Below are 27,631 nucleotides of genomic sequence, written 5' to 3' on the forward strand. Positions count from 1 at the left end.
GGGAGGACCCCCCTGTCCCCCCCCCCGTGTTCCCCTCCCCCGCCGGGGGCTCATCTGGGGGTCGGCGGCGTCACCTGGGGGGGGGGAGGGGACAGGAAAGGGGGGAGGGGTCACCACCCTGGGGACACCGGGGAGGGGACGTGGGGGTGGCCCCACACAGGGGTCCCCCAGGTGGCCCCAGGTGTGGCCCCCGGTGTGTCCCAGGTGTCCCCAGATGTGCCCAGGTGTGCCCCAGATATGTCCCAGGTGTGCCCAGGTGCCCCCCAGGTGCCCCCCAGGTGTGTCCCAGGTGTCCCCAGATGTGCCCAGGTGTGTCCCCAGGTGTGTCCCAGGTGTCCCCAGGTGTCCCCAGATGTGCCCAGGTGTGTCCCCAGGTGTGTCCCAGGTGTCCCCAGGTGTCCCCAGATGTGCCCAGGTGTGTCCCAGGTGTGTCCCCAGGTGTGTCCCAGGTGTCCCCAGATGTGCCCAGGTGTGTCCCAGGTGTCCCCACATTTCCCCAGGTGTGTCCCAGGTGTGTCCCAGGTGTGTCCCAAGTGTGTCCCAGATGTCCCCAGGTGCCCCAGGTGTGCCCAAGTGTGCCCAGGTGTGTCCCAGAGGTGTTCCCAGGTGTCCCCAGGTGTGTCCCAGGTGTGTCCAGGTGTTCCCAGATGTGTCCCAGGTGTCCCTGAGGTGTCCCCAGGTGTGTCCCAGGTGTGCCCAGATGTCCCCAGGTGTGTCCCAGGTGTGTTCCCAGATGTGCCCAGGTGTCCCTGAGGTGTCCCCAGGTGCGTCCCAGGTGTCCCCAGGTGTGTCCCAGATGTGCCCAGGTGTGCCCAGGTGTCCCCAGGTGTCCCAGGTGTGCCCAGGTGTGTCTCAGCCCCCCCAGGTGTCCCCAGGTGTCCCCGGGTGTCCCCAGGTGTGCCCAGGTGTCCCCAGGTGTCCCCAGATGTGCCCAGGTGTGTCCCAGGGGTGCCCAGGTGTGTCCCGAGTGTGTCCCCGCGCTGTCCCCGCCCTGTCCCCACCCTATCCCCGCTCTGTCCCCTCTGTCCCCTCTCTGTCCCCCCCCATCCCCGCTGTCCCCCCCATCCCCCGCCGTCCCCCCGCCGTCCCTCACCAGGGTGAAGCCGTCGTAGATCTGCATCAGCTCCTCGGTCTTGTACTGCTCGAGGACGATGACGCCGCCCAGGCCGCCCCCGCGGCGCCGCGCGCAGCCCTCGCAGTGCACCAGGTACGTGTTGCGCCCGCCCGTCTCGCTCGTCACGAACAGGATGTTGAACACCTCCACCTGCGCCACAGCGGCGGCCGGCGGTCAGCGGACAGCGGCCAGTGACCAGCAGAGAGCGGCCAGTGACCAGCAGCACGGCCAAGGTCAGCCCATGGCAATGGTCAGCGGCCAGCTGCCAGTGGGCAGCAGCATGGTCAAGGTCAGCCCATGGCAATGGTCAGTGGCCAGTGGCACGGCCAAGGACACCCCATGGCAATGGTCAGTGGTCAGTGGCATGGCCAAGGACACCCCATGGCAATGGTCAGTGGTCAGTGGCATGGCCAAAGACACCCCATGACAATGGTCAGCGGTCAGTGGCACAGCCAAGGACACCCCGTGGCAATGGTCAGTGGTCAGTGGCACGGCCAAGGACACCCCGTGGCAATGGTCAGTGGTCAGTGGTGCAGCCAAGAATGCCCCATGGCAATGGCCAGTGGTCAGTGGCACGGCCAAGGACACCCCATGACAATGGTCAGCGGTCAGTGGCACGGCCAAGGACACCCCACAGCCCATGGCGATGGTCAGTGGTCAGTGGCATGGCCAAGGACACCCCATGACAATGGTCAGCGGTCAGTGGCATGGCCAAGGACACCCCATGGCAATGGTCAGTGGTCAGTGGCACGGCCAAGGACACCCCACAGCCCACGGCAATGGTCAGTGGCCAGTGGTCAGTGGCACGGCCAAGGACACCCCATGGCAATGGTCAGTGGTCAGTGGTGCAGCCAAGAACGCCCCATGGCAATGGCCAGTGGTCAGAGGCATGGGCAAGAACACCCCACAGCCCATGGCAATGGTCAGTGGCCAGTGGCACAGCCAAGGACACCCCACAGCCCATGGCAATGGTCAGTGGTCAGTGGCACGGCCAAGGACACCCCATGGCAATGGTCAGTGGTCAGTGGCACGGCCAAGGACACCCCATGGCAATGGTCAGTGGTCAGTGGCACGGCCAAGGACACCCCATGGCAATGGTCAGTGGTCAGTGGCATGGCCAAGGACACCCCATGGCAATGGTCAGTGGTCAGTGGCACGGCCAAGGACAGCCCATGGCAATGGCCAAGCCCATGCTCAGCCCCACGCCAAGGCCAGAGCCGAGGTCAGGGACAGGTCCATGCCAAGGCCACGCCAGGACCCTGCCAAGGCCACGCCAAGGCCACGCCAAGGCCACGCCAATCCCGGGTGAAGAGCTCGGCCAGGATCGCAGCCGAGAGCGTTCCAAGGTTGTACCAAGGCCAGGGTCAAGACCACGCCAAGCCACGGCCAGGAGCACCCCATGGCCAGGAGCACCCCATGGCCAGGAGCACCCCAAGGCCATGGCCAGGAGCACCCCATGGCCAGGAGCACCCCAAGGCCATGGCCAGGAGCACCCCAAGGCCAGGAGCACCCCAAGGGCAGGAGCACCCCATGGCCAGGAGCACCCCATGGCCAGGAGCACCCCAAGGCCATGGCCAGGAGCACCCCAAGGCCAGGAGCACCCCATGGCCAGGAGCACCCCTAGGCCGTGGCCAGGAGCACCCCAAGGCCAGGAGCACCCCATGGCCAGGCCCACCCCAAGGCTGTGGCCAGGCCCACCCCATGGCCAGGAGCACCCCAAGGCCGTGGCCAGGCCCACCCCATGGCCAGGAGCACCCCAAGGCCGTGGCCAGGAGCACCCCATGGCCAGGAGCACCCCATGGCCAGGAGCACCCCAAGGCTGTGGCCAGGAGCACCCCATGGCCAGGAGCACCCCTAGGCCAGGAGCACCCCAAGGCTGTTGCCAGGAGCACCCCACAGCCACACCAGGCCCACCCCACGCCCACACTAAGAGCACCCCAAGGCCATGGTCAGGCCCACCCCCAGCCCCGGCAGTAGCCCCAGCAGTAGCCCCGGCAGTAGCCCTGGCAGTAGCCCAGCTCCGCCGGCGGTGGCCCCGGCAGTAGCCCCAGGCCCCCGGCAGTAGCCCCGGCAGTAGCCCCAGCCCCCCGGCGGTAGCCCCAGCCCCCCGGCAGTAGCCCCGGCAGTAGCCGCAGCCCCCCGGCAGTAGCCCCGGCCCCCCGGCGGTAGCCCCGGCAGTAGCCGCAGCCCCCCGGCGGTAGCCCCGGCAGTAGCCCCAGCCCCCCGGCGGTAGCCCCGGCGGTAGCCGCAGCCCCCCGGCAGTAGCCCCGGCCCCCCGGCGGTAGCCCCGGCGGTAGCCGCAGCCCCCCGGCGGTAGCCCCGGCAGTAGCCCCAGCCCCCCGGCGGTAGCCCTGGCAGTAGCCCCAGCCCCCCGGCGGTAGCCCCGGCGGTAGCCGCAGCCCCCCGGCGGTAGCCCCGGCCCCCCGGCGGTAGCCCTGGCAGTAGCCCCAGCCCCCCGGCGGTAGCCCCGGCAGTAGCCGCAGCCCCCCGGCGGTAGCCCCGGCAGTAGCCCCAGCCCCCCGGCAGTAGCCCCGGCCGTAGCCCCGGCCCCCCGGCGGTAGCCCCGCACTCACGTCGCACTCGTTGCAGTAGTAGGCCGGCTCGTCCTTGACGCGGCCCTGGTAGGCGATTTTCTTCCCCGCGCGCACGAGGCTCTCGCGCTGCACCTGGCAGTGCTTGATGGACTGCAGCAGGCAGTACCTGCCCGAGGGCGCGCGTCACCCGCTGCTGGCACTGCCACCCGCTGCCACCGTCACCCGCTGGCACCCGCTGCCACCCGCTGTCACCCACTGTCACCCGCTGCTGGCACTGCCACCCGCTGCCACCGTCACCCGCTGTCACCCGCTGTCACCCGCTGGCACCCGCTGGCACCCGCTGCTGGCACTGCCACCCGCTGCCACCGTCACCCGCTGGCACCCGCTGGCACCCGCTGGCACCCGCTGGCACCCGCTGCTGCCACCCGCTGCTGGCACTGCCACCCGCTGCCACCGTCACCCGCTGGCACCCGCTGGCACCCGCTGTCACCCGCTGCTGGCGCTGCCACCCGCTGCCACCGTCACCCGCTGCCAACCGCTGTCACCCGCTGTCACCCACTGGCACCCGCTGCTGGCACCCGCTGCTGCCACTGCCACCCGCTGCCACCGTCACCCGCTGCTGCCACCCGCTGTCACCCGCTGCTGCCACCCGCTGGCACCATCACCCGCTGCTGCCACCTGCTGCTGGCACCCGCTGCTGGCACTGTCACCCGCTGTCACCCGCTGCTGCCACCCGCTGGCACCGTCACCCGCTGCTGGCACTGCCACCCGCTGTCACCCACTGCCACCCGCTGTCACCCACTGTCAGCCACTGTCAGCCACTGGCACCCACTGCCCCCCGCTGGCACCCACTGTCACCCACTGTCACCCACTGTCACCCGCTGCTGGCACCCGCTGGCACCCACTGCCACCCGCTGTCACCTGCTGTCACCCCCATCACCTCACCCGCTGTCACCCCCTGTGGGGACACTGTCACCCACTGTCACCCACCGTCACCCACTGTCACCCACCGTCACCCACCGTGGGGCAGCCAAGCCCCCACCAAGTCCCGCAGAGCCTCTGCTCCACCGTCCCTGTCCCACTGTGTCCTGGGTGTCCCCACCCTGTCCCTGTCCCCGTCCCCCTGGCCCATGTCACCCCATCCCTGGGTGTCCCTGGGTGTCCCTGGGTGTCCCCACCTGTCCCTGGGTGTCCCCACCCTGTCCCCGTCCCCATCCCCGTGGGTCCCTACCCTGTCCATGTCACCCCATCCCTGGGTGTCCCCACCTGTCCCTGTGTATCCCCAGGGTGTCCCCAGCTGTCCTCCAGGTGTCCCCAGGTGTCCCCCAGGTGTCCCCACTGTCCCAGCTGTCCCCGTGTGTCCCCGTATGTCCAAGCTGTCCCCAACTGTCCCCAGGCTGTCCCCCGCTGTCCCCCAGGTGTTCCCAGCTGTCCCCGCTGTCCCTGTGTGTCCCCAGCTATCCCCGCTGTCCCCAGCTGTCCCCATGTGCCCTCGTGTGTCCCCAGGTGTCCCCAGGTGTGTCCCCAGCTGTCCCCAGGTGCCCCCGTGTATCCCTGTGTGTCCCAGCTGTCCCTGTGTGTCCCAGCTGTCCCCCAGCTGTCCCCAGGTGTCCCCAGGTGCCCCCGTCTATCCCTGTGTGTCCCCACTGTCCCTGTGTGTCCCTGCTGTCCCCCACCTGTCCCCGCTGTCCCCCAGGTGTCCCCAGGTGTGTCCCCAGCTGTCCCCGTGTGTCCTCGTGTGTCCCCAGGTGTTCCCCCTGTACCCAGCTGTCCCCAGGTGTGTCCCCGCTGTCCCTGGGTGTCCCCAGGTGTCCCCAGGTGTGTCCCCAGCTGTCCCCGGCTGTCCCTGCTGTCCCCCAGGTGTCCCCAGGTGTCCCCACTGTCCCCGTGTGCCCTCGTGTGTCCCCAAGTGTCCCTCCTGTGTATCCCAGCTGTCCCTGTGTGTTCCCCCTGTACCCAGCTGTCCCCAGGTGTGTCCCCGCTGTCCCTGGGTGTCCCCAGGTGTCCCCAGGTGTGTCCCCAGCTGTCCCCGGCTGTCCCTGCTGTCCCCCAGGTGTCCCCAGGTGTCCCCACTGTCCCCGTGTGCCCTCGTGTGTCCCCAAGTGTCCCTCCTGTGTATCCCAGCTGTCCCTGTGTGTTCCCCCTGTACCCAGCTGTCCCCAGGTGTGTCCCCGCTGTCCCTGGGTGTCCCCAGGTGTCCCCAGGTGTGTCCCCAGCTGTCCCCAGCTGTCCCTGCTGTCCCCCAGGTGTCCCCAGGTGTCCCCACTGTCCCCGTGTGCCCTCGTGTGTCCCCAGATGTCCCTCCTGTGTATCCCAGCTGTCCCTGTGTGTCCCCACTGTCCCCAGGTGTGTCCCCGCTGTCCCCACTGTTCCCGTGTGTCCCTGTGTGTCCAAGCTGTCCCCAGCTGTCCCCAGGCTGTCCCCAGATGTCCCCAGGTGTGTCCCCAGCTGTCCCTGTGTGTCCCTGCTGTCCCCCAGGTGTCCCCAGGTGTCCCCAGCTGTCCCCGTGTGCCCTCGTATGTCCCCAGGTGTCCCTCCTGTGTATCCCAGCTGTCCCTGTGTGTTCCCACTGTCCCCAGGTGTCCCTGGGTGTCCCCAGGTGTGTCCCCAGCTGCCCCCGTGTGTCCCCGCTGTCCCTGGGTGTCCCCAGGTGTCCCCAGGTGTGTCCCCAGCTGTCCCCAGCTGTCCCTGTGTGTCCCCAGCCATCCCCAGGTGTCCCCAGGTGTGTCCCCGCTGTCCCTGGGTGTCCCCAGCTGTCCCCAGGTGTCCCCACGCTCACTTGATCATCTTGTAGAGGTCGGGGTCGCTGATCTTGACGGTCCTGGCCACGTTCCAGGACACGTGGATCATGGGCACGATGGACTTGACGTTCTTCACCTCGTTCCACTCGTAGCGCTCCAGGGCCAGCTGGTACTGGTACGCTGGGGACAGCGGGGACAGCGGCGCCGTCATGGCCACCGCGCCCCCGGCACGGCCACCACACCCCCGGCACGGCCACCGCGCCCCCGTCACGGCCACCACATCCCCGGCACGGCCACCACGCCCCTGTCGTGGCCACCACACCCCCGGCACGGCCACCGCGCCCCCGTCACGGCCACCACACCCCCGGCACGGCCACCGCGCCCCCGGCACGGCCACCACACCCCCGGCACGGCCACCACGCCCCTGTCGTGGCCACCACACCCCCGGCACGGCCACCGCGCCCCCGGCCCGCCCCGGGCCCCTCTGCGGCCCCACGTGGCAGCGCCACGTTGTCCTCACACACCCGGGGTGTGTCCCTTCCCCCCAGTGCCCCCCCATGTCCCTCCCAGTGTGCCCAGTGTCCCCAATATCGCCCCAGTGTCCCCCCAGTATCCCCAGTATTGCCAATGTCCCCCCAGTGTCCTCCTAGTGTCCCCTCACCGGTCAGCGGCCCCACGTTCCTGGCGATGTCTCTCCCCAGTCCCCCAGTGCCCCCAGTGTCCCCCCAGTCCCCCCCCAGTGTCCCCAGTCCCACCCCAGTCCCCCCAGTGTCCCCCCACTATCCCCAATGTCCACCCAGTGTCCCCTCACCGGTCAGCGGCCCCGTGTTCCAGGTGATGTCTCTCCCCAGTCCCCCCAGGCCCCCCATGTCCCCAGTCCCCCCCCCAGTCCCCCCAGTCCCCCCATGTCCCCTCACCGGTCAGCAGCCCCACGTTCCTGGCAATGTCTCTCCCCAGTCCCCCCAATGTCCCCAGTCCCCCCAATTTCCCCCCAGTGTCCCCATTTCCCCCGTGTCCCCTCAGCGGTCAGCGGCCCCACGTTCCAGGTGATATCTCTCCCCACTCTTCCCCAGTGTCCCCCCAGTCCCCCCCAGTGTCCCCAGTTCCCCCGTGTCCCCTCACCAGTCAGCAGCCCCACGTTCCAGGCGATGTCTCTTCCCAGTCCCCCCAGTATCCCCCCAGTCTCCCCGTGTCCCCACACTGGTCAGCGGCCCCACGTTCCTGGCAATGTCTCTTCCCAGTCCCCCCAATGTCCCCAGTCCCCCCAGTATCCCCCCAGTGTCCCCAGTTCCCCCGTGTCCCCTCACCAGTCAGCAGCCCCACGTTCCAGGTGATATCTCTCCCCACTCTTCCCCAGTGTCCCCCCAGTCCCTCCCAGTATCCCCAATCCCCCCGTGTCCCCTCACCAGTCAGCAGCCCCACGTTCCAGGCGATGTCTCTTCCCAGTCCCCCCAGTATCCCCCCAGTCCCCCCATGTCCCCTCACCGGTCAGCGGCCCCACGTTCCAGGCGAGGCGATGTCTCTTCCCAGTCCCCCCAATGTCCCCAGTCCCCCCAGTATCCCCCCAGTGTCCCCAGTTCCCCAGTGTCCCCTCACCAGTCAGTGGCCCCACGTTCCAGGTGAGGCGATGTCTCTCCCCAGTCCCCCCAATGTCCCCAGTCCCCCCAGTATCCCCCCAGTATCCCCAGTCCCCCCGTGTCCCCACACTGGTCAGCGGCCCCACGTTCCAGGCAATGTCTCTCCCCAGTCCCCCCAATGTCCCCAGTCCCCCCAGTCCCCCCAGTATCCCCCCAGTATCCCCAGTTCCCCTGTGTCCCCTCACCGGTCAGCGGCCCCACGTTCCAGGCGATGTCTCTCCCCAGTCCCCCCAGTATCCCCCCAGTATCGCCAGTTCCCCTGTGTCCCCTCACCGGTCAGCAGCCCCACGTTCCAGGCGATATCTCTCCCCACTACCCCCAGTATCCCCCCAGTTCCCCCAGTGTTCCCAGTATCCCCTCAGTCCCCCCGTGTCCCCTCACCGGTCAGCGGCCCCACGTTCCAGGCGATGTTGTTGCACCAGCCCGTGGCCTGCACCCAGTGCACGGTGCCGGCGTTGATCCACACCAGGTCGCCGGGGCGCTGCACGAAGCGGTACACCGGGATGTTGGAACGGTACAGGTCCTCCAGGATGGGCCACCACGAGCCCGTCAGGTAGTCCACGCCGTGCCTGCGCCGGGGGCGTGGTCAGCGACAGCCCCGCCCACACCTGGACACGCCCACGCCTGGACGCGCCCGCTCCCTCCCAAGTCTCTTTGCCTTTGGGATTTGGCCACGCCCATCCCACCTGGACACGCCCCCCCGTGCATGGCCACACCCCCCCCCAAGCACCAGGCCACACCCACTGGCTCTACCCCAGCCATGCCTCTGCATAATTAACACTAATTATGGTGTGTAGGCCCCTCCCCTTTCCCTAAGCCCCACCCATTTTCTCAGGCTCCTCCCCTTTCCCTAAACCCCATCCTTTTTCTCAGACCCCTCCCTTTTCCCTAAACCCCTCCCCTTCCTCAGACCCCTCCCTTTTCCCTAAACCCCTCCCCTTCCTCAGGCCCCTCCCCTTTCCCTAAACCCCACCCTTCTCAGCCCCCTCCCCTTTCCCTAAACCCCACCCTCTTCTGGCTCCATCCCTTTCCCTAAGCCCCACCCCTTCTCAGGCCCCACCCCTTTCCCCCAAGCCCCGCCCCTTTTCTCAGCTCCCTCCCCTTTCCCTAAACCCCACCCTTCCCTGGCCCCTCCCCTTTCCCTAAACCCCACCTCTTGTCTCAGGCCCCTCCCCTTTCCCTAAGCCCCACCCCCTTCTCAGGCTCCTCCCCTTTCCCTAACCCCCCCCCTTTCTCAGACCCCTCCCCTTTCCCTAAGCCCCACCCCTTTTCCTCAGGCCCCGCCCCTTTCCCTAAGCTCCACCCCCTTCTCAGGCCCCTCCCCTTTCCCTAAACTTCACCCCTTTTTTCAGGCCCCTCCCCTTTCCCTAAACCCCACCCCCTTCTCTGGCCCCTCCCCTTTCCCTAAGCCCCGCCCCCTTTCTCCAGCCCCTCCCCTTTCCCTAAACCCCACCCATTTTCCTCAGGCCCCTCCCCTTTCCCCAAGCCCCTCCCCTTTCCCCTGCACCCTTCCCTAAGCTCCACCCCCTTCACCCAGGCCCCTCCCCCTTTCCCCAGGCCCCTCCCCCTTTCCCAGAAGGGGGGGATGCTCTCCCAGTAGCGCTGCCCCTCTAACCCCGCCCCCTTTACCCCGGCCACACCCACTTCATGCAGACCCCTCCCCCTTCATGCAGGCCACACCACCTTTACCCAGGCCACGCCCCCTTTTCCAGGCCACTCCCCTTTCCCAGGCCACTCCCCTTTTCCAGGCCACGCCCCCTTTCCCAGGCCCCGCCCACCTGTTGCGAAAGGGGGGGATGCTCTCCCTACAGTCGAGCTGCCCTGGTAACCCCGCCCCTTTCCCATAACCCCGCCCCCTTTTCCCAGGCCACGCCCCCTTTTCCAGGCCACGCCCACCTGTCGCAGAAGGCGGAGATGGTCTCCCAGTAGTGCTCATGCACCGCGAACCACTCGCAGTCGCCGGGGCCGATGTTGATGTTCACCGAGCAGAAGTTGTTGTTCTCCTGGTGGCCTGCGGGGGACGCCACCGCTGTCACCGTCACTGTCACCGTCACCGTCACCTCGTGTCACCCCCCCGGCGGGTGTAACCCCCCCCGGTGTCACCCTGCCCTTATCGGTGTCCCCGGTGTCACCCGCGGTGTCGCTCACAGTGTCACCCACGGCGTCACCCGCAGTGTCACTCAGTGTCACCCACGGTGCCACCCATGGTGTCCCTCACAGTGTCACCCACGGTGTCACCCGCGGTGTCACTCACAGTGTCACCCACGGTATCACCCGCGGTGTCACTCAGTGTCACCCACGGTGTCACCCGTGGTGTCCCTCACAGTGTCACCCACGGTGCCACCCGCGGTGTCACTCACAGTGTCACCCACGGTGCCACCCGCGGTGTCACTCACAGTGTCACCCACGGTGTCACCCACAGTGTCACCCACGGTGCCACCCGCGGTGTCACTCAGTGTCACCCACGGTATCACCCGTGGTGTCCCTCACAGTGTCACCCACGGTATCACCCATGGTGTCCCTCACAGTGTCACCCACGGTGCCACCCGCAGTGTCACTCAGTGTCACCCACGGTGTCACCCGTGGTGTCACTCACAGTGTCACCCATGGTGTCACCCGTGGTGTCACCCGCGTCCCTTCCCGTACCCCTGAAGCGCCCCAAAACCACGCCCAGGTGGTGCCACCACCACGATGTGGCTCCTCAGCACAGGTGTCCCTGCGGCCCATCCGTGTCCCCACTGTCCCCAGGTGTCCCCACTGTCCCCCGTGTCCCCAGCTGTCCCCACTATCTCCGTCCCCCACCTGTCCTCGTGTCCCCAGCTATCCTAAGATGTCCCCCCATGTCCCTGTGCCCCCCCGTTGTCCCCCCATGTCTCCCCATGTCCCCACTGTCCCCCCATGTCTCTGCTGTCCCCACGTCCCCCCATGTCCCCAGCTGTCCCCCAGCCATCCCGTGTCCCCTGTGTCCCCACTGTCCCCCCATGTCCCCACTGTCCCCCCGTGTCCCCCCATGTCCCCACCTGTCCCAGCTGTCCCCAGCTGTCCCCCTGTGTCCCCGTGTCCCCACTGTCCACGTGTCCCCCCGTGTCCCCAGATGTCCCCCCGTGTCCCCACTGTCCCCCCGTGTCCCCTCTGTCCCCCTGTGTCCCCACTGTCCCCCATGTCCCCCCGTGTCCCCTCTGTCCCCCAGCTGTCCCCACTGTCCCCATGTCCCCCCATGTCCCCAGCTGTCCCCACTGTCCCCCCGTATTCCCCTGTGTCCCCACTGTCACCGCTGTCCCCGTGTCCCCCCATGTCCCCAGATGTCCCCCTGTGTCCCCACTGTCCCCCTTGTCCCCCCGTGTCCCCACTGTCCCCCAGCCGTCCCCCCGTGTCCCCACTGTCCCCACTGTCCCCGTGTCCCCGCTGTCCCCAGCTGTCCCCCACTGTCCCGTGTCCCCCAGCTGTCCCCACTGTCCCCCGTGTCCCCCGGCTGTCCCCCTGTGTCCCCATGTCCCCACTGTCCACGTGTCCCCCCATGTCCCCAGATGTCCCCCCCATGTCCCCACTGTCCCCCCGTGTCCCCTCTGTCCCATGTCCCTCTGTGTCCCCAGCTGTCCCCCCATGTCCCCAGTGTCCCTGTGTCCATGTCCCCAGCTATCCCAAGATGTCCCCGCTGTCTCCGTGTCCCCCCATGTCCCCAGCTGTCCCCACTGTCCCCCCGTATTCCCCTGTGTCCCCACTGTCACCGCTGTCCCCATGTCCCCACTGTCCCCAGCTATCCCCCCCTGTGCCCCGTGTCCCCCAGCTGTCCCCCTGTGTCCCCATGTCCCCACTGTCCACGTGTCCTCCCATGTCCCCAGATGTCCCCCGTGTCCCCACTGTCCCCCAGCCGTCCCCCTGTGTCCCCACTGTCCCCGCTGTCCCCGTGTCCCCAGCTGTCCCCCACTGTCCTGTGTCCCCCAGCTGTCCCCACTGTCCCCCATGTCCCCAGCTGTCCCCCTCTGTCCCCCCGTGTCCCCTCTGTCCCCGTGTCTCCCCATGTCCCCAGATGTCCCCGTGTCCCCACTGTCCCCCAGCTGTCCCCACTGTCCCCCAGCCGTCCCCCCGCATCCCCCCCATGTCCCCACTGTCCCCCATGTCCCCACTGTCCCCCCCATGTCCCCACTGTCCCCTGTGTCCCTACTGTCCCCCAGCTGTCCCCCCACTGTCCCCCCGTGTCCCCCATGTCCCCGCTGTCCCCCAGCTGTCCCCACTGTCCCCCCCATGTCCCCGCTGTCCCCCAGCTGTCCCCACTGTCCCCCCCATGTCCCCACTGTCCCCTGTGTCCCTACTGTCCCCCAGCTGTCCCCCCACTGTCCCCCCGTGTCCCCCATGTCCCCGCTGTCCCCCAGCTGTCCCCCCACTGTCCCCCCGTGTCCCCCATCTCCCCGCTGTCCCCCCCATGTCCCCACTGTCCCCCCCATGTCCCCGCTGTCCCCCAGCTGTCCCCGCGGTCACCGGGGGTGCGGCTGCCGGGCACTTTCATGTAGAGCTGCACGGTGTTCATGCCCAGGATGGTGTGGCCCACGTGGCTCAGCATGTTCCCGGTGGAGGACACGCGCATGAACGCCGGCAGCTTCAGCAGCTCCTGCAGCTGCGGCTTCCACCTGCGGGGATAGGGGGGACACGGGTGGCACCCAGGGGGTGGCACCCACGGGGAGGCACCCGCGAGGTGGCACCTGGGTGACCGCAGCCTGTCACCCACCGGCCGACGGCCCTGACCCCCAGCCCAGCCCCCACAGGTGGCCCTGCTGCACCCACAGGTGACCCTGAGCCCCTCAGTTGTCACCTGAGAGCGGCTGTGACCCCCTGTCCCCCCCCAGTTGTCACCCACGGGGCGGCACCTGGGTGACCACAGCCTGTCACCCGCCGGCCGGCGGCCCTGACCCCCAGCCCAGCCCCCCAGGTGGCCCTGCTGCACCCACAGGTGACCCTGAGCCCCCCCCCCCCCATTGTCACCCAGGGGTGTCCCCCCACCCTCCCATTGTCACCCAGGGGTGTCCCCCCACCCCCCAGCCCCCCCAGGGGGTGTCCCCCCACCCTCCCATTGTCACCCACGAGTGTCCCCCCCCCCCCCAGCCACCCCAGGGGTCTCCCCACCCTCCCATTGTCACCCAGGGGTGTCCCCCGAACTCCAGGGGTGTCCCCACCCTCCCATTGTCACCCAGGGGTGTCCCCCCACCTCCCCCATTGTCACCCAGGGGTGTCCCCCCGTCACCCAGGGGTGTCCCCACCCCCCATTGTCACCCAGGAGTGTCCCCCCACCCCCCAGACCCCCAGGGGTGTCCCCCCCATTGTCACCCAGGAGTGTCCCCCCACCCCCCCCCATTGTCACCCAGGGGTGCCCCCCCACCCCCCCCATTGTCACCCAGGGGTGCCCCCCCACCCCCCAGGGGTGTCCCCCACCCCTCCCATTGTCACCCAGGGGTGCCCCCCCACCCCCCAGGGGTGTCCCCACCCTCCCACTGTCACCAGGGGTGTCCCCCGAACTCCAGGGGTGTCCCCCCACCCCCCCATTGTCACCAGGGGTGTCCCCACACCCCCCAGGGGTGTCCCCACCCTCCTATTGTCACCCAGGGGTGTCCCCCGAACTCCAGGGGTGTCCCCACACCCCCCCCATTGTCACCCAGGGGTGTCCCCCCACCCCCCCAGGGGTGTCCCCCACCCCTCCACTGTCACCCACGAGTGTCCCCCCACCCTCCCACTGTCACCCAGGGGTGTCCCCCCACCCCCCAGGGGTGTCCCCCCTGTCACCCAGGGGTGTCCCCACCCCCCCATTGTCACCCAGGGGTGTCCCCACACCCCCCAGGGGTGTCCCCCACCCCTCCACTGTCACCCACGAGTGTCCCCCCACCCCCCATTGTCACCCAGGGGTGCCCCCCACCCCCCAGGGGTGTCCCCACCCCCCCCATTGTCACCCAGGGGTGCCCCCCCACCCCCCAGGGGTGTCCCCCACCCCCCCCATTGTCACCAGGGGTGTCCCCACACCCCCCCCATTGTCACCCAGGGGTGTCCCCACACCCCCCAGGGGTGTCCCCACCCCCCATTGTCACCCAGGACTGTCCCCCACCCCCCAGACCCCCAGGGGTGTCCCCCCCCCCCATTGTCACCCAGAGGTGTCCCCCCCCGTCACCCAGGGGTGCCCCCCCACCCCCCAGGGGTGTCCCCCACCCCCCCCACTGTCACCCAGGGGTGTCCCCACACCCCCCAGGGGTGTCCTCCCCCTGTCACCCAGGGGTGCCCCCCCACCCCCCAGGGGTGTCCCCCACCCCCCCCCATTGTCACCCAGGGGTGCCCCCCCACCCCCCAGGGGTGTCCCCCCACCTCTTGGCGTCCGAGAGGTCGATGTTGGTCCCGAACTTGATGATCTGGTGGGATTTCTGGTCGGGGGGGCTGGGGGGGACAGGGGGTCACGGGGGGGGCGGGGATGGGGTCCCCAAGGGGGCCGTGTCTCCCCTCCAGGGTCTGGGGACCCCCCCCCCCGCCCCCCGGGGACACCCCCTGAGAACCCCCCCAAAATGACACTGGGACCCCCCTGGGGACACCCTGGGGACATCGGGACCCCCCCAGTGACACCCTGGGGACCCTCTGGAGGCACCAGGACCCCCCCTCAGTGACACAGGGACACCCTGGGGACACCCTGGGGACATCGGGACCCCCCCAGTGACACCCTGGGGACCCTCTGGAGGCACCAGGACCCCCCCTCAGTGACACCCTGGGGACACCCTGGGGACATCGGGACCCCCCCCAAAGGACACAGGGACCCCTTGGGGACATCGGGACCCCCCCAGTGACACCCTGGGGACCCTCTGGAGGCACCACGACCCCCCCAGGGACACCCTGGGGACACCCTGGGGACATCGGGACCCCCCCCAAAGGACACAGGGACCCCTTGGGGACATCGGGACCCCCCCCCCAAAGGACACAGGGACCCCTCGGGGACATCGGGACCCTCCCCCCGCGGTGGCCCGGGCTGGGGAGGGGGTGACACGTTGGGTGTGTCCCCCCCCCCCCACCCCCCAGGATGTCCCCAAGAGGGGACCCGGGCGTGTCCCCACCTGGGCGGGGTCTCGGTGGTGCTGTCGGGCTCCTCGGCCTCCTCATCCTCGCTGTCCTTGTCCTCCTGCGGGGACAGTGTCACCTCAGGGGTCACCTCAGCCCCAGGTGTCACCTCAGCCCCAGGTGTCACCTCAGCCCCGGGTGTCACCTCAACCCGGGTGTCACCTCAGCCCCGGGTGTGACCCCAGGTGTGGCCTCAGCCCCAGGTGTCACCTCAGCCCTGGGTGTCACCTCAGCCCTGGTGTCACCTCAGGTGTCACCTCATCCTCAGGTGTCACCTCAGCCCCAGGTGTCACCTCAGGTGCCACCTTAGGTGTCACCTCAGCCCCAGGTGCCACCTCAGCCCCGGGTGCCACCCCAGGTGTGACCTCAGCCCCCAGTGTCATCTCAGGTGTCACCTCATCCTCAGGTGTCACCTCAGGTGTGACCCCAGGTGTGACCTCAGCCCCGGGTGTCACCTCAGGTGTCACCTCAGGTGTCACCTCATCCTCAGGTGTGACCTCAGCCCTGGTGTCACCTCAGCCCCGGGTGTGACCCCAGGTGTGGCCTCAGCCCCAGGTGTCACCTCAGCCCTGGGTGTCACCTCAGCCCTGGTGTCACCTCAGGTGTCACCTCAGCCCCGGGTGTCACCTCAGGTGTCACCTCATCCTCAGGTGTCACCTCATCCTCAGGTGTCACCTCAGCCCCGGGTGCCACCCCAGGTGTCACCTCAGCCCTGGGTGTGACCTCAGGTGCCACCTCAGCCCCTCTGGACGCTGGGGGACACTCGGGGATGCTCCAGGGATGCCCCGAAATTCCAGGGGACATTCTGGGGACATTCTGGGGGCTCCGGGAGACACCAAGGGGACACCAGGGGACACCAAAGGGACACTCAGGGACACCAAGGGGGCACTGAGGGGACACTCAGGGACACCAGGGGACACTCAGGGGCACTAAGGGGACACTCAGGGACAGCAGGGGACACTCGGGGACACCAAGGGGACACTCAGGGACACCAAGGGGACACTCGGGGACACTGAGGGACACTTGGCAACGCCCTGGGGACTCTTGGGGTTCCTTGGGGACACGAATCCTCTGTGTCTCCTGTGTCCCCCTGCGCCTGTGTCCCCCTGTCCCCAACGTGTCCCCACCATGTCCCCAAGGTGTCCCCAAGGTGTCCCCTGTCCCCGTCCCTCACCTGCAGGGACTCCTGGAAGGAGCACACCTGGTACTGGGCGTACTGGGAGATGCTGGTTTGGGGTCCCTGCTGTGTCCCCCATGTCCCCAAGGTGTCCCCAAGGTGTCCCCTGTCCCTGTGACCCCCTGACTGACCTGCAGGGACTCCTGGAAGGAGGACGCCTGGTACTGGGCGTACTGGGAGATGCTGGTGTGGGGTCCCTGCTGTGTCCCCCATGTCCCCTATCACTGAGTTGTGTCCCCCATGTCCCCCATGTCCCCAACATGTCCCCAGTGTGTCCCCCAGTGTGTCCCCAGTGTGTCCCCAGTGTGTCCCCAAACCCTCTGATGTCCCCGTCCCTCACCTGCAGGGACTCCTGGAAGGAGCACACCTGGTACTGGGCGTACTGGGCGATGCTGGTTTGGGGTCCCTGCTGTGTCCCCTGTCCCCGGGGTGTGTCCCCCATGTCCCCAAGGTGTCCCCTGTCCCCATCCCTCACCTGCAGGGACTCCTGGAAGGAGGACGCCTGGTACTGGGCGTACTGGGAGATGCTGGTTTGGGGTGCCTGCTGTGTCCCCTGTGTCCCCTGTCCCCGGGGTGTGTCCCCCATGTCCCCAAGGTGTCCCCTGTCCCCGTCCCTCACCTGCAGGGACTCCTGGAAGGAGCACACCTGGTACTGGGCATACTGGGAGATGCTGGTTTGGGGTCCCTGCCGTGTCCCCTGTGTCCCCTGTCCCTGGGGTGTGTCCCCCATGTCCCCAAGGTGTCCCCTGTCCCCATCCCTCACCTGCAGGGACTCCTGGAAGGAGCACACTTGGTACTGGGCGTACTGGGAGATGCTGGTTTGGGGTCCCTGCTGTGTCCCCTGTCCCCGGGGTGTGTCCCCCCATGTCCCCAGTGTGTCCCCAGTGTGTCCCCAGTGTGTCCCCAAACCCTCTGATGTCCCCATCCCTCACCTGCAGGGACTCCTGGAAGGAGGACGCCTGGTACTGGGCGTACTGGGAGATGCTGGTTTGGGGTCCCTGCCGTGTCCCCTGTGTCCCCTGTCCCCGGGGTGTGTCCCCCCATGTCCCCCCATGTCCCCCATGTCCCCAAGGTGTCCCCTGTCCCCGTCCCTCACCTGCAGGGACTCCTGGAAGGAGCACACCTGGTACTGGGCGTACTGGGAGATGCTGGTTTGGGGTCCCTGCTGTGTCCCTTGTGTCCCCTATCATTGAGTTGTGTCCCCCATGTCCCCAAGGTGTCCCCAAGGTGTCCCCAAGGTGTCCCCTGTCCCTGTGACCCCCTGACTGACCTGCAGGGACTCCTGGAAGGAGGACGCCTGGTACTGGGCGTACTTGGCGATGGTGGTGTGCGAGCGGCTGCTCTCGCAGGGCCACACCTGGCGCGTCCCCGACAGGTCCCAGTTCTGGTCCGAGGGCTGCTGCACCTGCGTGCGCACCTCGACCGCGTGCTCGCCGCTGGCCTCCACCAGGGTCTTGGTGCTGAACAGCCCCAGGTCTGCCAAAAACGGGGGGGGGCCGGGTCATTTTGGGGGTACCCGGGGGGTGGGGTCCCGTGGGGACAGGGATGGGGATAGGGATGGGGACAGGGACAGGGAATGGGATGGGGACAAGGACAGGGACAGGGGGGCTCCACCAGGGTCTTGGTGCTGAACAGCCCCAGGTCTGCCAAAAACGGGGGGGGGGCCGGGTCATTTTGGGGGTATCTGGGGGGTGGGGGGGGGTCCCATGGGGACAGGGATGGGGACAGGGACGGGGACAGGGATGGGGACAGGGACAGGGGGGTCACAAGGGGACAGGGACAGGGATGGGGACAAGGACAGGGACAGGGGGGCTCCACCAGGGTCTTGGTGCTGAACAGCCCCAGGTCTGCCAAAAACGGGGGGGGCCGGGTCATTTTGGGGGTATCCGGGGGGTGGGGGGGGTCCCATGGGGACAGGGATGGGGACAGGGATGGGGACAGGGATGGGGACAGGGACAGGGGGGTCACAAGGGGACAGGGATGGGGACAAGGAACAGGGGGGCTCCACCAGGGTCTTGGTGCTGAACAGCCCCAGGTCTGCCAAAAACGGGGGGGGGCCGGGTCATTTTGGGGGTACCCGGGGGGTGGGGGGGGTCCTGTGGGGACAGGGATGGGGACAGGGACAGGGGGGGTCCCATGGGGACAGGGATGGGATGGGAAGAGGGACAGGGGGTCACAAAGGGACAGGGACGGGGATGGGGACAGGGATGGGGACAGGGAGGGGGGTCACAACGGGATGGGATGGGATTGGGACAGGGACAAGGGAGTCACAAAGGGACAGGGACAGGATGGGATGGGGATGGGGACAAGGGAATCACAAAGGGATGGGGACAGGGAATGGGATGGGGACAAGGACAGGGACAGGGGGGCTCCACCAGGGTCTTGGTGCTGAAGAGCCCCAGGTCTGCCAAAAACGGGGGGGGGCCGGGTCATTTTGGGGGTACCCGGGGGGTGGGGGGGTCCCATGGGGACAGGGACGGGGATAGGGATGGGGGGGTCACAAAGGGACAGAGATGGGGACAGGGACAGGGATGGGACAGGGACAGGGGGGTCCCATGGGGACAGGGATGGGATGGGAAGAGGGACAGGGGGGTCACAAAGGGACAGGGACGGGGACAGGGACAGGGATAGGACAGGGATGGGGACAGGGACAGGGGGGTCACAACGGGATGGGATGGGATTGGGACAGGGACAAGAGAGTCACAAAGGGATAGGGACGGGGACAGGGACAGGGATGGGATGGGGATGGGGACAAGGGAATCACAAAGGGATGGGGACAGCGACAGGGATGGGGACAAGGACAGGGAATGGGATGGGGACAAGGACAGGGACAGGGGGCTCCACCAGGGTCTTGGTGCTGAACAGCCCCAGGTCTGCCAAAAACAGGGGGGGGCCGGGTCATTTTGGGGGTACCCGGGGGGTGGGGGGGGGTCCCATGGGGACAGGGATGGGGACAGGGACGGGGACAGGGACAGGGGGGTCACAAGGGGACAAGGATGGGGACAGGGACAGGGATGGGGGGGGTCACAAGGGGACAGGGACAGGGATGGGGATGGGGATGGGGACAAGGACAGGGACAGGGGGGCTCCACCAGGGTCTTGGTGCTGAAGAGCCCCAGGTCTGCCAAAAACGGGGGGGGCCGGGTCATTTTGGGGGTACCCGGGGGGTGGGGGGGGTCCCATGGGGACAGGGATGGGGACAGGGATGGGGACAGGGACAGGGAATGGGATGGGGACAAGGACAGGGACAGGGGGGCTCCACCAGGGTCTTGGTGCTGAACAGCCCCAGGTCTGCCAAAAACGGGGGGGGGCCGGGTCATTTTGGGGGTATCTGGGGGGTGGGGGGGGGTCCCATGGGGACAGGGATGGGGACAGGGACGGGGACAGGGATGGGGACAGGGACAGGGGGGTCACAAGGGGACAAGGATGGGGACAGGGACAGGGATGGGGGGGTCACAAGGGGACAGGGATGGGATCGGGATGGGGACAAGGACAGGGACAGGGGGGCTCCACCAGGGTTTTGGTGCTGAACAGCCCCAGGTCTGCCAAAAACGGGGGGGGCCGGGTCATTTTGGGGGTACCCGGGGGGTGGGGGGGGTCCCATGGGGACAGGGATGGGGACAGGGATGGGGACAGGGACAGGGGGGTCACAAGGGGACAGGGATGGGGACAGGGACAGGGATGGGGGGGACAGGGATGGGACAGGAGGGGTCACAAAGGGACAGGGATAGGATGGGGACAGGGATGGGACGGGAAGAGGGACGGGGGGTCACAAAGGGACAAGGATGGGGACAGGGACAGAAATTGGGATGGGGACAGGGATGGGATGGAAAGAGGGACGGGGGTCACAATGGGATGGGATGGGATGGGAAGAGGGACAGGAGAGTCACAAAGGGACAAGGATGGGGACAGGGACGGGGACAGGGACAGAAATAGGGATGGGGACAGGGATGGGATGGGATGGGGACAGGGGGTCACAAAGGGACAGGGACGGGGATGGGGACAGGGATGGGGACAGGGAGGGGGTCACAAGAGGACAGGGATGGGATTGGGACAGGGACAAGGGAGTCACAAAGGGACAGGGATGGGGACAGGGATGGGGACAGGGATGGGGACAGGGAACGGGATGGGGACAAGGACAGGGACAGGGGGGCTCCACCAGGGTCTTGGTGCTGAACAGCCCCAGGTCTGCCAAAAACGGGGGGGGCCGGGTCATTTTGGGGGTACCCGGGGGGTGGGGGGGGTCCCATGGGGACAGGGATGGGGACAGGGACAGGGATGGGGACAGGGATGGGATGGGTGGTTTTGGGGGGTTTTGGGGTGTTTCGGGGTATTTTGGGGTGTTTTTGGGGTATTTTGGGGGTATTTGGGGTAGTTTGGGGTGTTTTCGGGGTGTTTTTGGGGTGTTTTTGGGGTGTTTTTGGGGTATTTTGGGGTGGTTTTGGGGTGTTTTGGGGTGTTTGGGTGACTCACTGAGGCGCAGGGACCCCGCCAGCCCGCGGATGACGGTGATGGGGGGGATCCATGGGGGATTTGGGGTGTTTGGGGTATTTTGGGGTGTTTGGGTTATTTTGGGGTATTTTTGGGGTATTTTGGGGTGGTTTGGGGGTATTTTGGGGTATTTTGGGGTGTTTTTGGGGTGTTTTGGGGTGTTTGGTGACTCACTGAGGCGCAGGGACCCCGCCAGCCCACGGATGACGGTGATGGGGGGATCCATGGGGGATTTGGGGTGTTTGGGGTATTTTGGGGTATTTTTAGGGTATTTTGGGGGTATTTGGGGTATTTTGGGGTGTTTTTGGGGTGTTTTTGGGGTGTTTTGGGGTGTTTGGTGACTCACTGAGGCGCAGGGACCCCGCCAGCCCGCGGATGACGGTGATGGGGGGGATCCATGGGGGGTTTGGGGTGTTTGGGGTATTTTGAGGTATTTTGGGGTGGTTTGGGGGTATGTTTGGGGTATTTTGGGGTGTTTTCGGGGTGTTTTTGGGGTATTTTGGGGTGGTTTTGGGGTGTTTTGGGGTGTTTGGGTGACTCACTGAGGCGCAGGGACCCCGCCAGCCCGCGGATGACGGTGATGGGGGGGATCCATGGGGGATTTGGGGTGTTTGGGTTATTTTGGGGTGTTTGGGTAATTTTGGGGTATTTTGGGGTATTTGGGGTGTTTTTGGGGTGTTTTTGGGGCGTTTTGGGGGGGGTTGGGGGTGTTTTTGGGGTGTTTTTGGGGTGTTTTGGGGTGTTTGGGTGACTCACTGAGGCGCAGGGACCCCGCCAGCCCGCAGATGACGGTGATGGGGGGATCCATGGGGGATTTGGGGTGTTTGGGGTATTTTGAGGTATTTTTAGGGTATTTTGGGGGTATTTGGGGTATTTTGGGGTGTTTTTGGGGTGTTTTTGGGGTGTTTTGGGGTGTTTGGTGACTCACTGAGGCGCAGGGACCCCGCCAGCCCGCAGATGACGGTGATGGGGGGGATCCATGGGGGATTTGGGGTATTTGGGGTATTTTGAGGTATTTTGGGGTGGTTTGGGGTATTTTGGGGTATTTTGGGGTGTTTTTGGGGTGTTTTTGGGGTGTTTTGGGGTGTTTGGTGACTCACTGAGGCGCAGGGACCCCGCCAGCCCGTGGATGACGGTGATGGGGGGGATCCATGGGGGATTTGGGGTGTTTGGGTTATTTTGGGGTGTTTGGGTTATTTTGGGGTATTTTGGGGTGTTTTTGGGGTGTTTTTGGGGTGTTTTTGGGGTGTTTTGGGGTGTTTGGTGACTCACTGAGGCGCAGGGACCCCGCCAGCCCCCGGATGACGGTGATGGGGTTCTTGGGGTCGGTGCAGAACTGCAGCAGGACGGGCGAGAAGGCGTCGCGTTTGCTCTCCAGCTGGGCGGGAACAGCGGCGGCCAATCAGCGACCGGCGCCCGACAGAGGGACCAATCACAGCCCGGCGCCCTCAGGCAGGGACCAATCACAGCCCGGCGTCCTCACGCAGGGACCAATCACAGCCTGGCACCCTCACACAGGGACCAATCACAGCCCGGCGCCCTCCACAGTGACCAATCACAGCCCAGCACCCTCCACAGGGACCAATCACAGAGCAGCACCCTCCACAGGGACCAATCACAGCCCAGCGCCCTCACGCAAGGACCAATCACAGCCCAGCACTCTCCACAGTGACCAATCACAGCCCGGCAGCCTCAGGGAGGGACCAATCACAGCCCAGCGTCCTCACGCAAGGACCAATCACAGCCCGGCGCCCTCACGCAAGGACCAATCACAGCCCAGCAACCCCCGCCGGCGGCCAATGGGAACCAGGGAAATACCGACGCTGAGCGGCTCATTGGCCAATCAGCATCGAGGGGGTTTGGCTCGCCGGCCAATCAGGGTTGAGAGGCCATAACCCGGCAGCCAATCAGCAGACGGATCGTCTGGGAAACCCGCCTCTGCCCACGGGCCAATCAGAGCGCAGAGTCCTCTGTCCCATCAACCAATCAGGGATGAGCGGAGGGACCCACCCCCTTCTGGCAGCCAATCAGCAAAGAGCTGCTCATGACGGACCAATCAGGAGGGAGGGAATCTGCCAAGGAGCCAATCAGCAGCGAGGATGCCCCAGGACCCCTCCCATCAGCCAATGGGCAGAGGGAACACGCTGGGATCCCTGGCAGGAGCCAATCAGGAGGCAGGGACAGAGCCAGGGAGCCAATCAGGAGGGAGGACGCTCCCGGATCCCTTCCCACCAGCCAATCAGGAAAGGGGAGGCCTTGGGATCGATAGCAGGGAGCCAATCAGCAACCAGGAGCCTCATCCAGGGAGCCAATCAGAAATCGGGGGACCCAGCGAAGGAGCCAATCAGAAATCAGGGGACCCAGCCAGGGAGCCAATCAGCAACCAGGAGCCTCATCCAGGGAGCCAATCAGCAACCAAGGGACCCAGTCCGGGAGCCAATCAGCAATCAGGGGATCCAGCCAGGGAGCCAATCAGCAATCAGGGGACTCATCCAGGGAGCCAATCAGCAATCAGGGGACTCATCCAGGGAGCCAATCAGCAATCAGGGGATCCAGATAAGGAGCCAATCAGCAATCAGGGGACCCAGCCAGGGAGCCATTCAGCAATCAGGGGACTCATCCAGGGAGCCAATCAGCAACCACGAGATTCATTCAGGGAGCCAATCAGCAATCAGGGGACACATCGAGGCAGCCAATCAGCAATCAGGGGATCCAGATAAGGAGCCAATCAGCAATCAGGGGACCCAGCCAGGGAGCCAATCAGCAATCACAGGACCCATCCAGGGAGCCAATCGGGATGCAGGGGATGCGGGCAGCAGCCAATGAGGACTCACGTAGATGCTGGGCGTGGGGGGGGTTGAGTTTGTCCCGCGGGAGCTGCTCCCGCGCGTCGATCTGGGGCTTCACCGACTGCGCGGGGCACAGGTAGGACTCGCGGAACGGCCCCTTCAGCCGCGCCTGCCTGCGGGGGCAGCGTCAGTGGGACCCCAAAATCCCCCCGGGAACCCCCAAATCCCCACCCCAGAACTGATCAAACCCCCCCGGAATCACCCAAATCCTGCTCAGATCCCCCCAAGCCCCCCGGGACTGATCAAACCCCCCCGGAATCACCCAAATCCTGCTCAGATCCCCCCAAACCTCCCGGGACTGATCAAACCCCCCTGGAATCACCCAAATCCTGCTCAGATCCCCCCAAACCCCCCGGGACTGATCAAACCCACCCCGGAATCACCCAGATCCTGCTCAGATCCCCCCAAACCTCCCCTGGGACCCCCCAAATGAGCCTCCAAACCCCCCCCAAACCACCCAAATCCCGACCCCGGAACTGCCCAAACCCCCCTGGAATCACCCAGATCCTGCTCAGACCCCCCCAAACCACCCAAATCCCCACCCTGGAACTGATCAAACCCTCCCAGCATCCCCCAAATCCTGCTCAGATCCCCCCAAGTCCCCCCTGGCACCCCCCAAATGAGCCCCGTGAACCCCCACACCTCTCCAGGACCCCCCAAATGAGCCCCCAAACCCCCCTGGCACCCCCTAAATGAGCCCCATGAACCCCCAAAACCCCTCCAGGACCCCCCAAATGAGTCCCCAAACCCCCCTGGGATCCTCCAAATGAGCCCCATGAACCCCCGAACCTCTCCAGGATCCCCCAAATGAGCCCCGTGAACCCCCAAACCCCTCCAGGACCCCCCAAATGGGCCCCCAAACCCCCCCTGGCACCCCCCAAATGAGCCCTGTGAACCCCCAAACCCCTCCAGGACCCCCCAAATGAGCCCCCAAACCCCTCCAGGACCCCCTAAATGAGTCCCCAAACGCCCCTGGGATCCTCCAAATGAGCCCCATGAACCCCCCAAACCCCTCCAGGACCCCCAAATGAGCCCCCAAACCCCCCTGGGATCCTCCAAATGAGCCCCCAAACCCCCCCGGGATCCTCCAAATGAGCCCCATGAACCCCCAAACCTCTCCAGGATCCCCCAAATGAGCCCTGTGAACCCCCAAACCCCTCCAGGACCCCCCCAAATGAGCCCCCAAACCCCCCTGGCACCCCCCACTCACTTGCTGGCCCGCACCACCTCAGCCGCGCTGTGCCGGATGGTCAGCTGGGCCAGGGGCAACCCCCGCGGCTCCCCGACTTCCGAGGCCACAAAAGCATCGCCGGCACCGGCGCCGCCACGGCACCGGCGGGACCCCCGTGGCCGAGGCCCGGCAGCCCCCCGGGCCCCCCCGGCAGCGCCGCTCTCCACCTTGATCAGGCGAATCTTGAGCTCTTTGGGGGGCCCCTCGCCCAGCGAGCGCAGCTTGAGGAGATCGGCCGAGCTGACCAAGGCCGGCGGAGGGGCCGGGGGGGGCCGAGGCAGCGGCAGCAGCAGCAGGAGGAGGAGGAGGAGGAGCAGCAGGAGGAGGAGGAGGAAGGTTGGGGGGGTCCCCCACCTTTCGTTTCCAGCCTGGGGGGGGGGCCCCCCCTTTCTCCTGCACGCCGGAGCTCTGCAGGTCCAGCGTGGCCAGCACCGGCCGCTCGCCCCCCACCCCTCGCTGCTGCTGCTGCTGCTGCTGCTGCCGCTCCCGCTCCTCTTTGCGGGGGTGGCGGCGCCGGGGGGGGCCCCGGCGGAGGTCGCGGTGCGTGGTGGTGGTGGTGGTGGTGGTGGTGATGGTGGTGGTGGTGGTGGTGGCGGGAAGGGGGGGGCCGGCGGTGACGGCGACCCCCGAGCTGCTGCTGTTTGGGGGGAGGGGGCGGCGGCGGCGGCGGCGGCGGCGGTGGGGGGGGGGTGTCCGGCGAGGGGGGGCTGGGCCGGCCCGCTTGCTCGGCCAGGGTCTCGCAGGCCCGGCTGATCTCCTCCAGCGCCTCCGACTCGCTGCGGGGACCCCCCGGCGGGGGCGGGCACGGCCCGGGGGGCTGGGGGGGACCCCAGCCCGGGGGTGAGGTAGCGAGTTGGGGGGGGGTTGGGGGGCGTGGGGAAGGCGGGGTGGGGGTAGGGCCGCCCCCTCCTCCTCCTCCTCCTCCTCCTCCTCCTCCTCCTCCTCCTGGGGGTTTGTCCGGAGGAGGGGGGGGCGCGGGGGGAGGGGCGGCGGTTTTGCCGTAAAACGGGGAGGTTTTGGGGTCGTCCCGTTTGCCGAAAGGGTAAAGGCGGGGGGGGTCCGGGGGGTCGCCGTGGCCCGGGGGGGCCCCGAAAGGAGGGGCTTTGGGGCGGGCGAGGAGGGGGGGGCGGGAGGAGGGGGGTGGAGGAGGGGGAGGGGGGGGGGAGGAGGTGGGGGTGGGGGAGGGGTGACCCCCCCCCTCATCCCTCCTCCTGCCGGATGGACTCGTCCAGCATCTTCATGATGTTGGCCAGGCCGTCGGGCAAGATTTTGGCAAATTCGGGGGGGTTCCTCGAATTGATCGTCCAAGGGGGGGGGCCCCCGAAATCGAAGAGGCGGGGGGGGGACCCCCCGGAGGGTCGGAGGAGGGTGGGGGGAGGGGGGGGGGCAAGGGGTGGGGGAGGGGGCTCGGGGTGCGGGGGGGTGGGGGGGAGGGGCGGGGGCGCTCTTTGGAAAGGGGACCCCCGAGGAAATGGGGGGGGGGCTGGGGGAAGGGGGGGGGCGCGGGGGGAGGTTCCTGAGGCGTCGGGGGGGGCCCCCTCGGAGAGGGGGGGCGGCGGTAACGGGGGGTGGGGGGGGGGGGTCCCCAGCCAGAAGTCGCCGGGGGGGGGGTTGGTGGTGGTGGTGGTGGGGGGGGGGGCTCCTCCTCCTCCTCCTCCTCCTTGTCGGGGTAAGGGAAAGGGGGGGTCTGGGGGGCGCCCCCCCCCGTGCTGGTGGTGGTGGTGGTGGGGTCCGGGAACGATCCCGGGGACCCCCCCAAAGGGGGGATCGGCCCCCCCCGCCCCCTCCTTGGGTGGGGGTCCCCCAAAAAGGATCTCGTCCAGGGGGGTCCCCCCCCCCCCCGGCTCCTTCAGCCAGGGCAGGGGGGGGGCGGGGAGCGGGTCCGGGGGGGCGCAGCAGGGGGGAGGGGCGGGGGGCAGGTGGGGGGCGGGGACCCCCCCCGCTCGCCCCCCCCGGCCCCGGCGGCTCCGGAGGGTTGGTAGCGGTGGTCGGGAGCCTGCGGGGACATTTGGGGGGGACCCCGAGTCACAGCCTGAAGTGGGGGGGCCCTTCCTGTGTCCCCCCCCAGTCCTGTGCCCCCATCCCTGCGCCCCCCCCGTGTCCCCCCCATCCCCCCCATGTCCCCCTCCAATCTCAATGTCCTGTGCCCCCCATCCCCCCCATGTCCCCCCCATCTCCCTCCCACATCCCCCCTCCCCCCGTGTCCCCCCATCACCCCCATCCCCCCGTGCCCCCCATCCCCGTGCCCCCCCATCCCCCCCGTGTCCCCCCTCCCCCATCCTCGGGTCCCCCCCCATGTCCCCCTGTTCCTCCCCTGTCCCCCCCGTGTCCCCCCCACCCCGTGCCCCCCCATATCCCCCCCATCCCCCCTCCCCCATCCCCATCCCCGTATCCCCCCCCCGTGCCCTCCATATCCCCCCATATCCCCCCCATCCCCCCATCCCCATATCCCCCCACCCCATGCCCCCCATATCCCCCCATATCCCCACCCATATCCCCCTCCCCCATCCCTATCCCCATATCCCCCCCACCCCCGTGCCCCCCCATATCCCCCCCCATATCCCCCCCATCCGCCCCCATTTCCCCCCCTTCCCCCATCCCCCCATCCCCATATCCCCCCCACCCCGTGCCCCCCCCATATCCCCCCCGTGTCCCCCCTCCCCAATCCCTGTGTCCCCCCCATGTCCCCCTGTTCCTCCCCCATCACCCCCGTGTCCCCCATCCCCGTATCCCCCCCGTGCCCCCCATATCCCCCCATATCCCCCCATATCCTCC

General features: G+C 67.6%; 1 protein-coding gene across 1 annotated transcript; it reads right to left on the minus strand.

Moving 5' to 3' along the window:
• Positions 1–27,318, minus strand: LOC138100813 (lysine-specific demethylase 6B-like). The gene is given in 16 exon segments (XM_068998675.1): positions 1–74; positions 1,094–1,264; positions 3,688–3,814; positions 6,428–6,569; positions 8,408–8,595; positions 9,923–10,037; positions 12,506–12,654; positions 14,372–14,440; positions 15,106–15,170; positions 17,557–17,762; positions 22,049–22,154; positions 23,611–23,631; positions 23,633–23,738; positions 24,836–25,801; positions 26,072–26,302; positions 27,314–27,318. Coding segments are annotated over 16 exon segments (2,691 nt in total). The 3' UTR covers positions 1–50.
• Positions 27,319–27,631: the final 313 nt, after the last annotated feature.

Source organism: Aphelocoma coerulescens, unplaced genomic scaffold (assembly GCF_041296385.1).
Source record: "Aphelocoma coerulescens isolate FSJ_1873_10779 unplaced genomic scaffold, UR_Acoe_1.0 HiC_scaffold_143, whole genome shotgun sequence".
Taxonomy (NCBI): domain Eukaryota; kingdom Metazoa; phylum Chordata; class Aves; order Passeriformes; family Corvidae; genus Aphelocoma; species Aphelocoma coerulescens.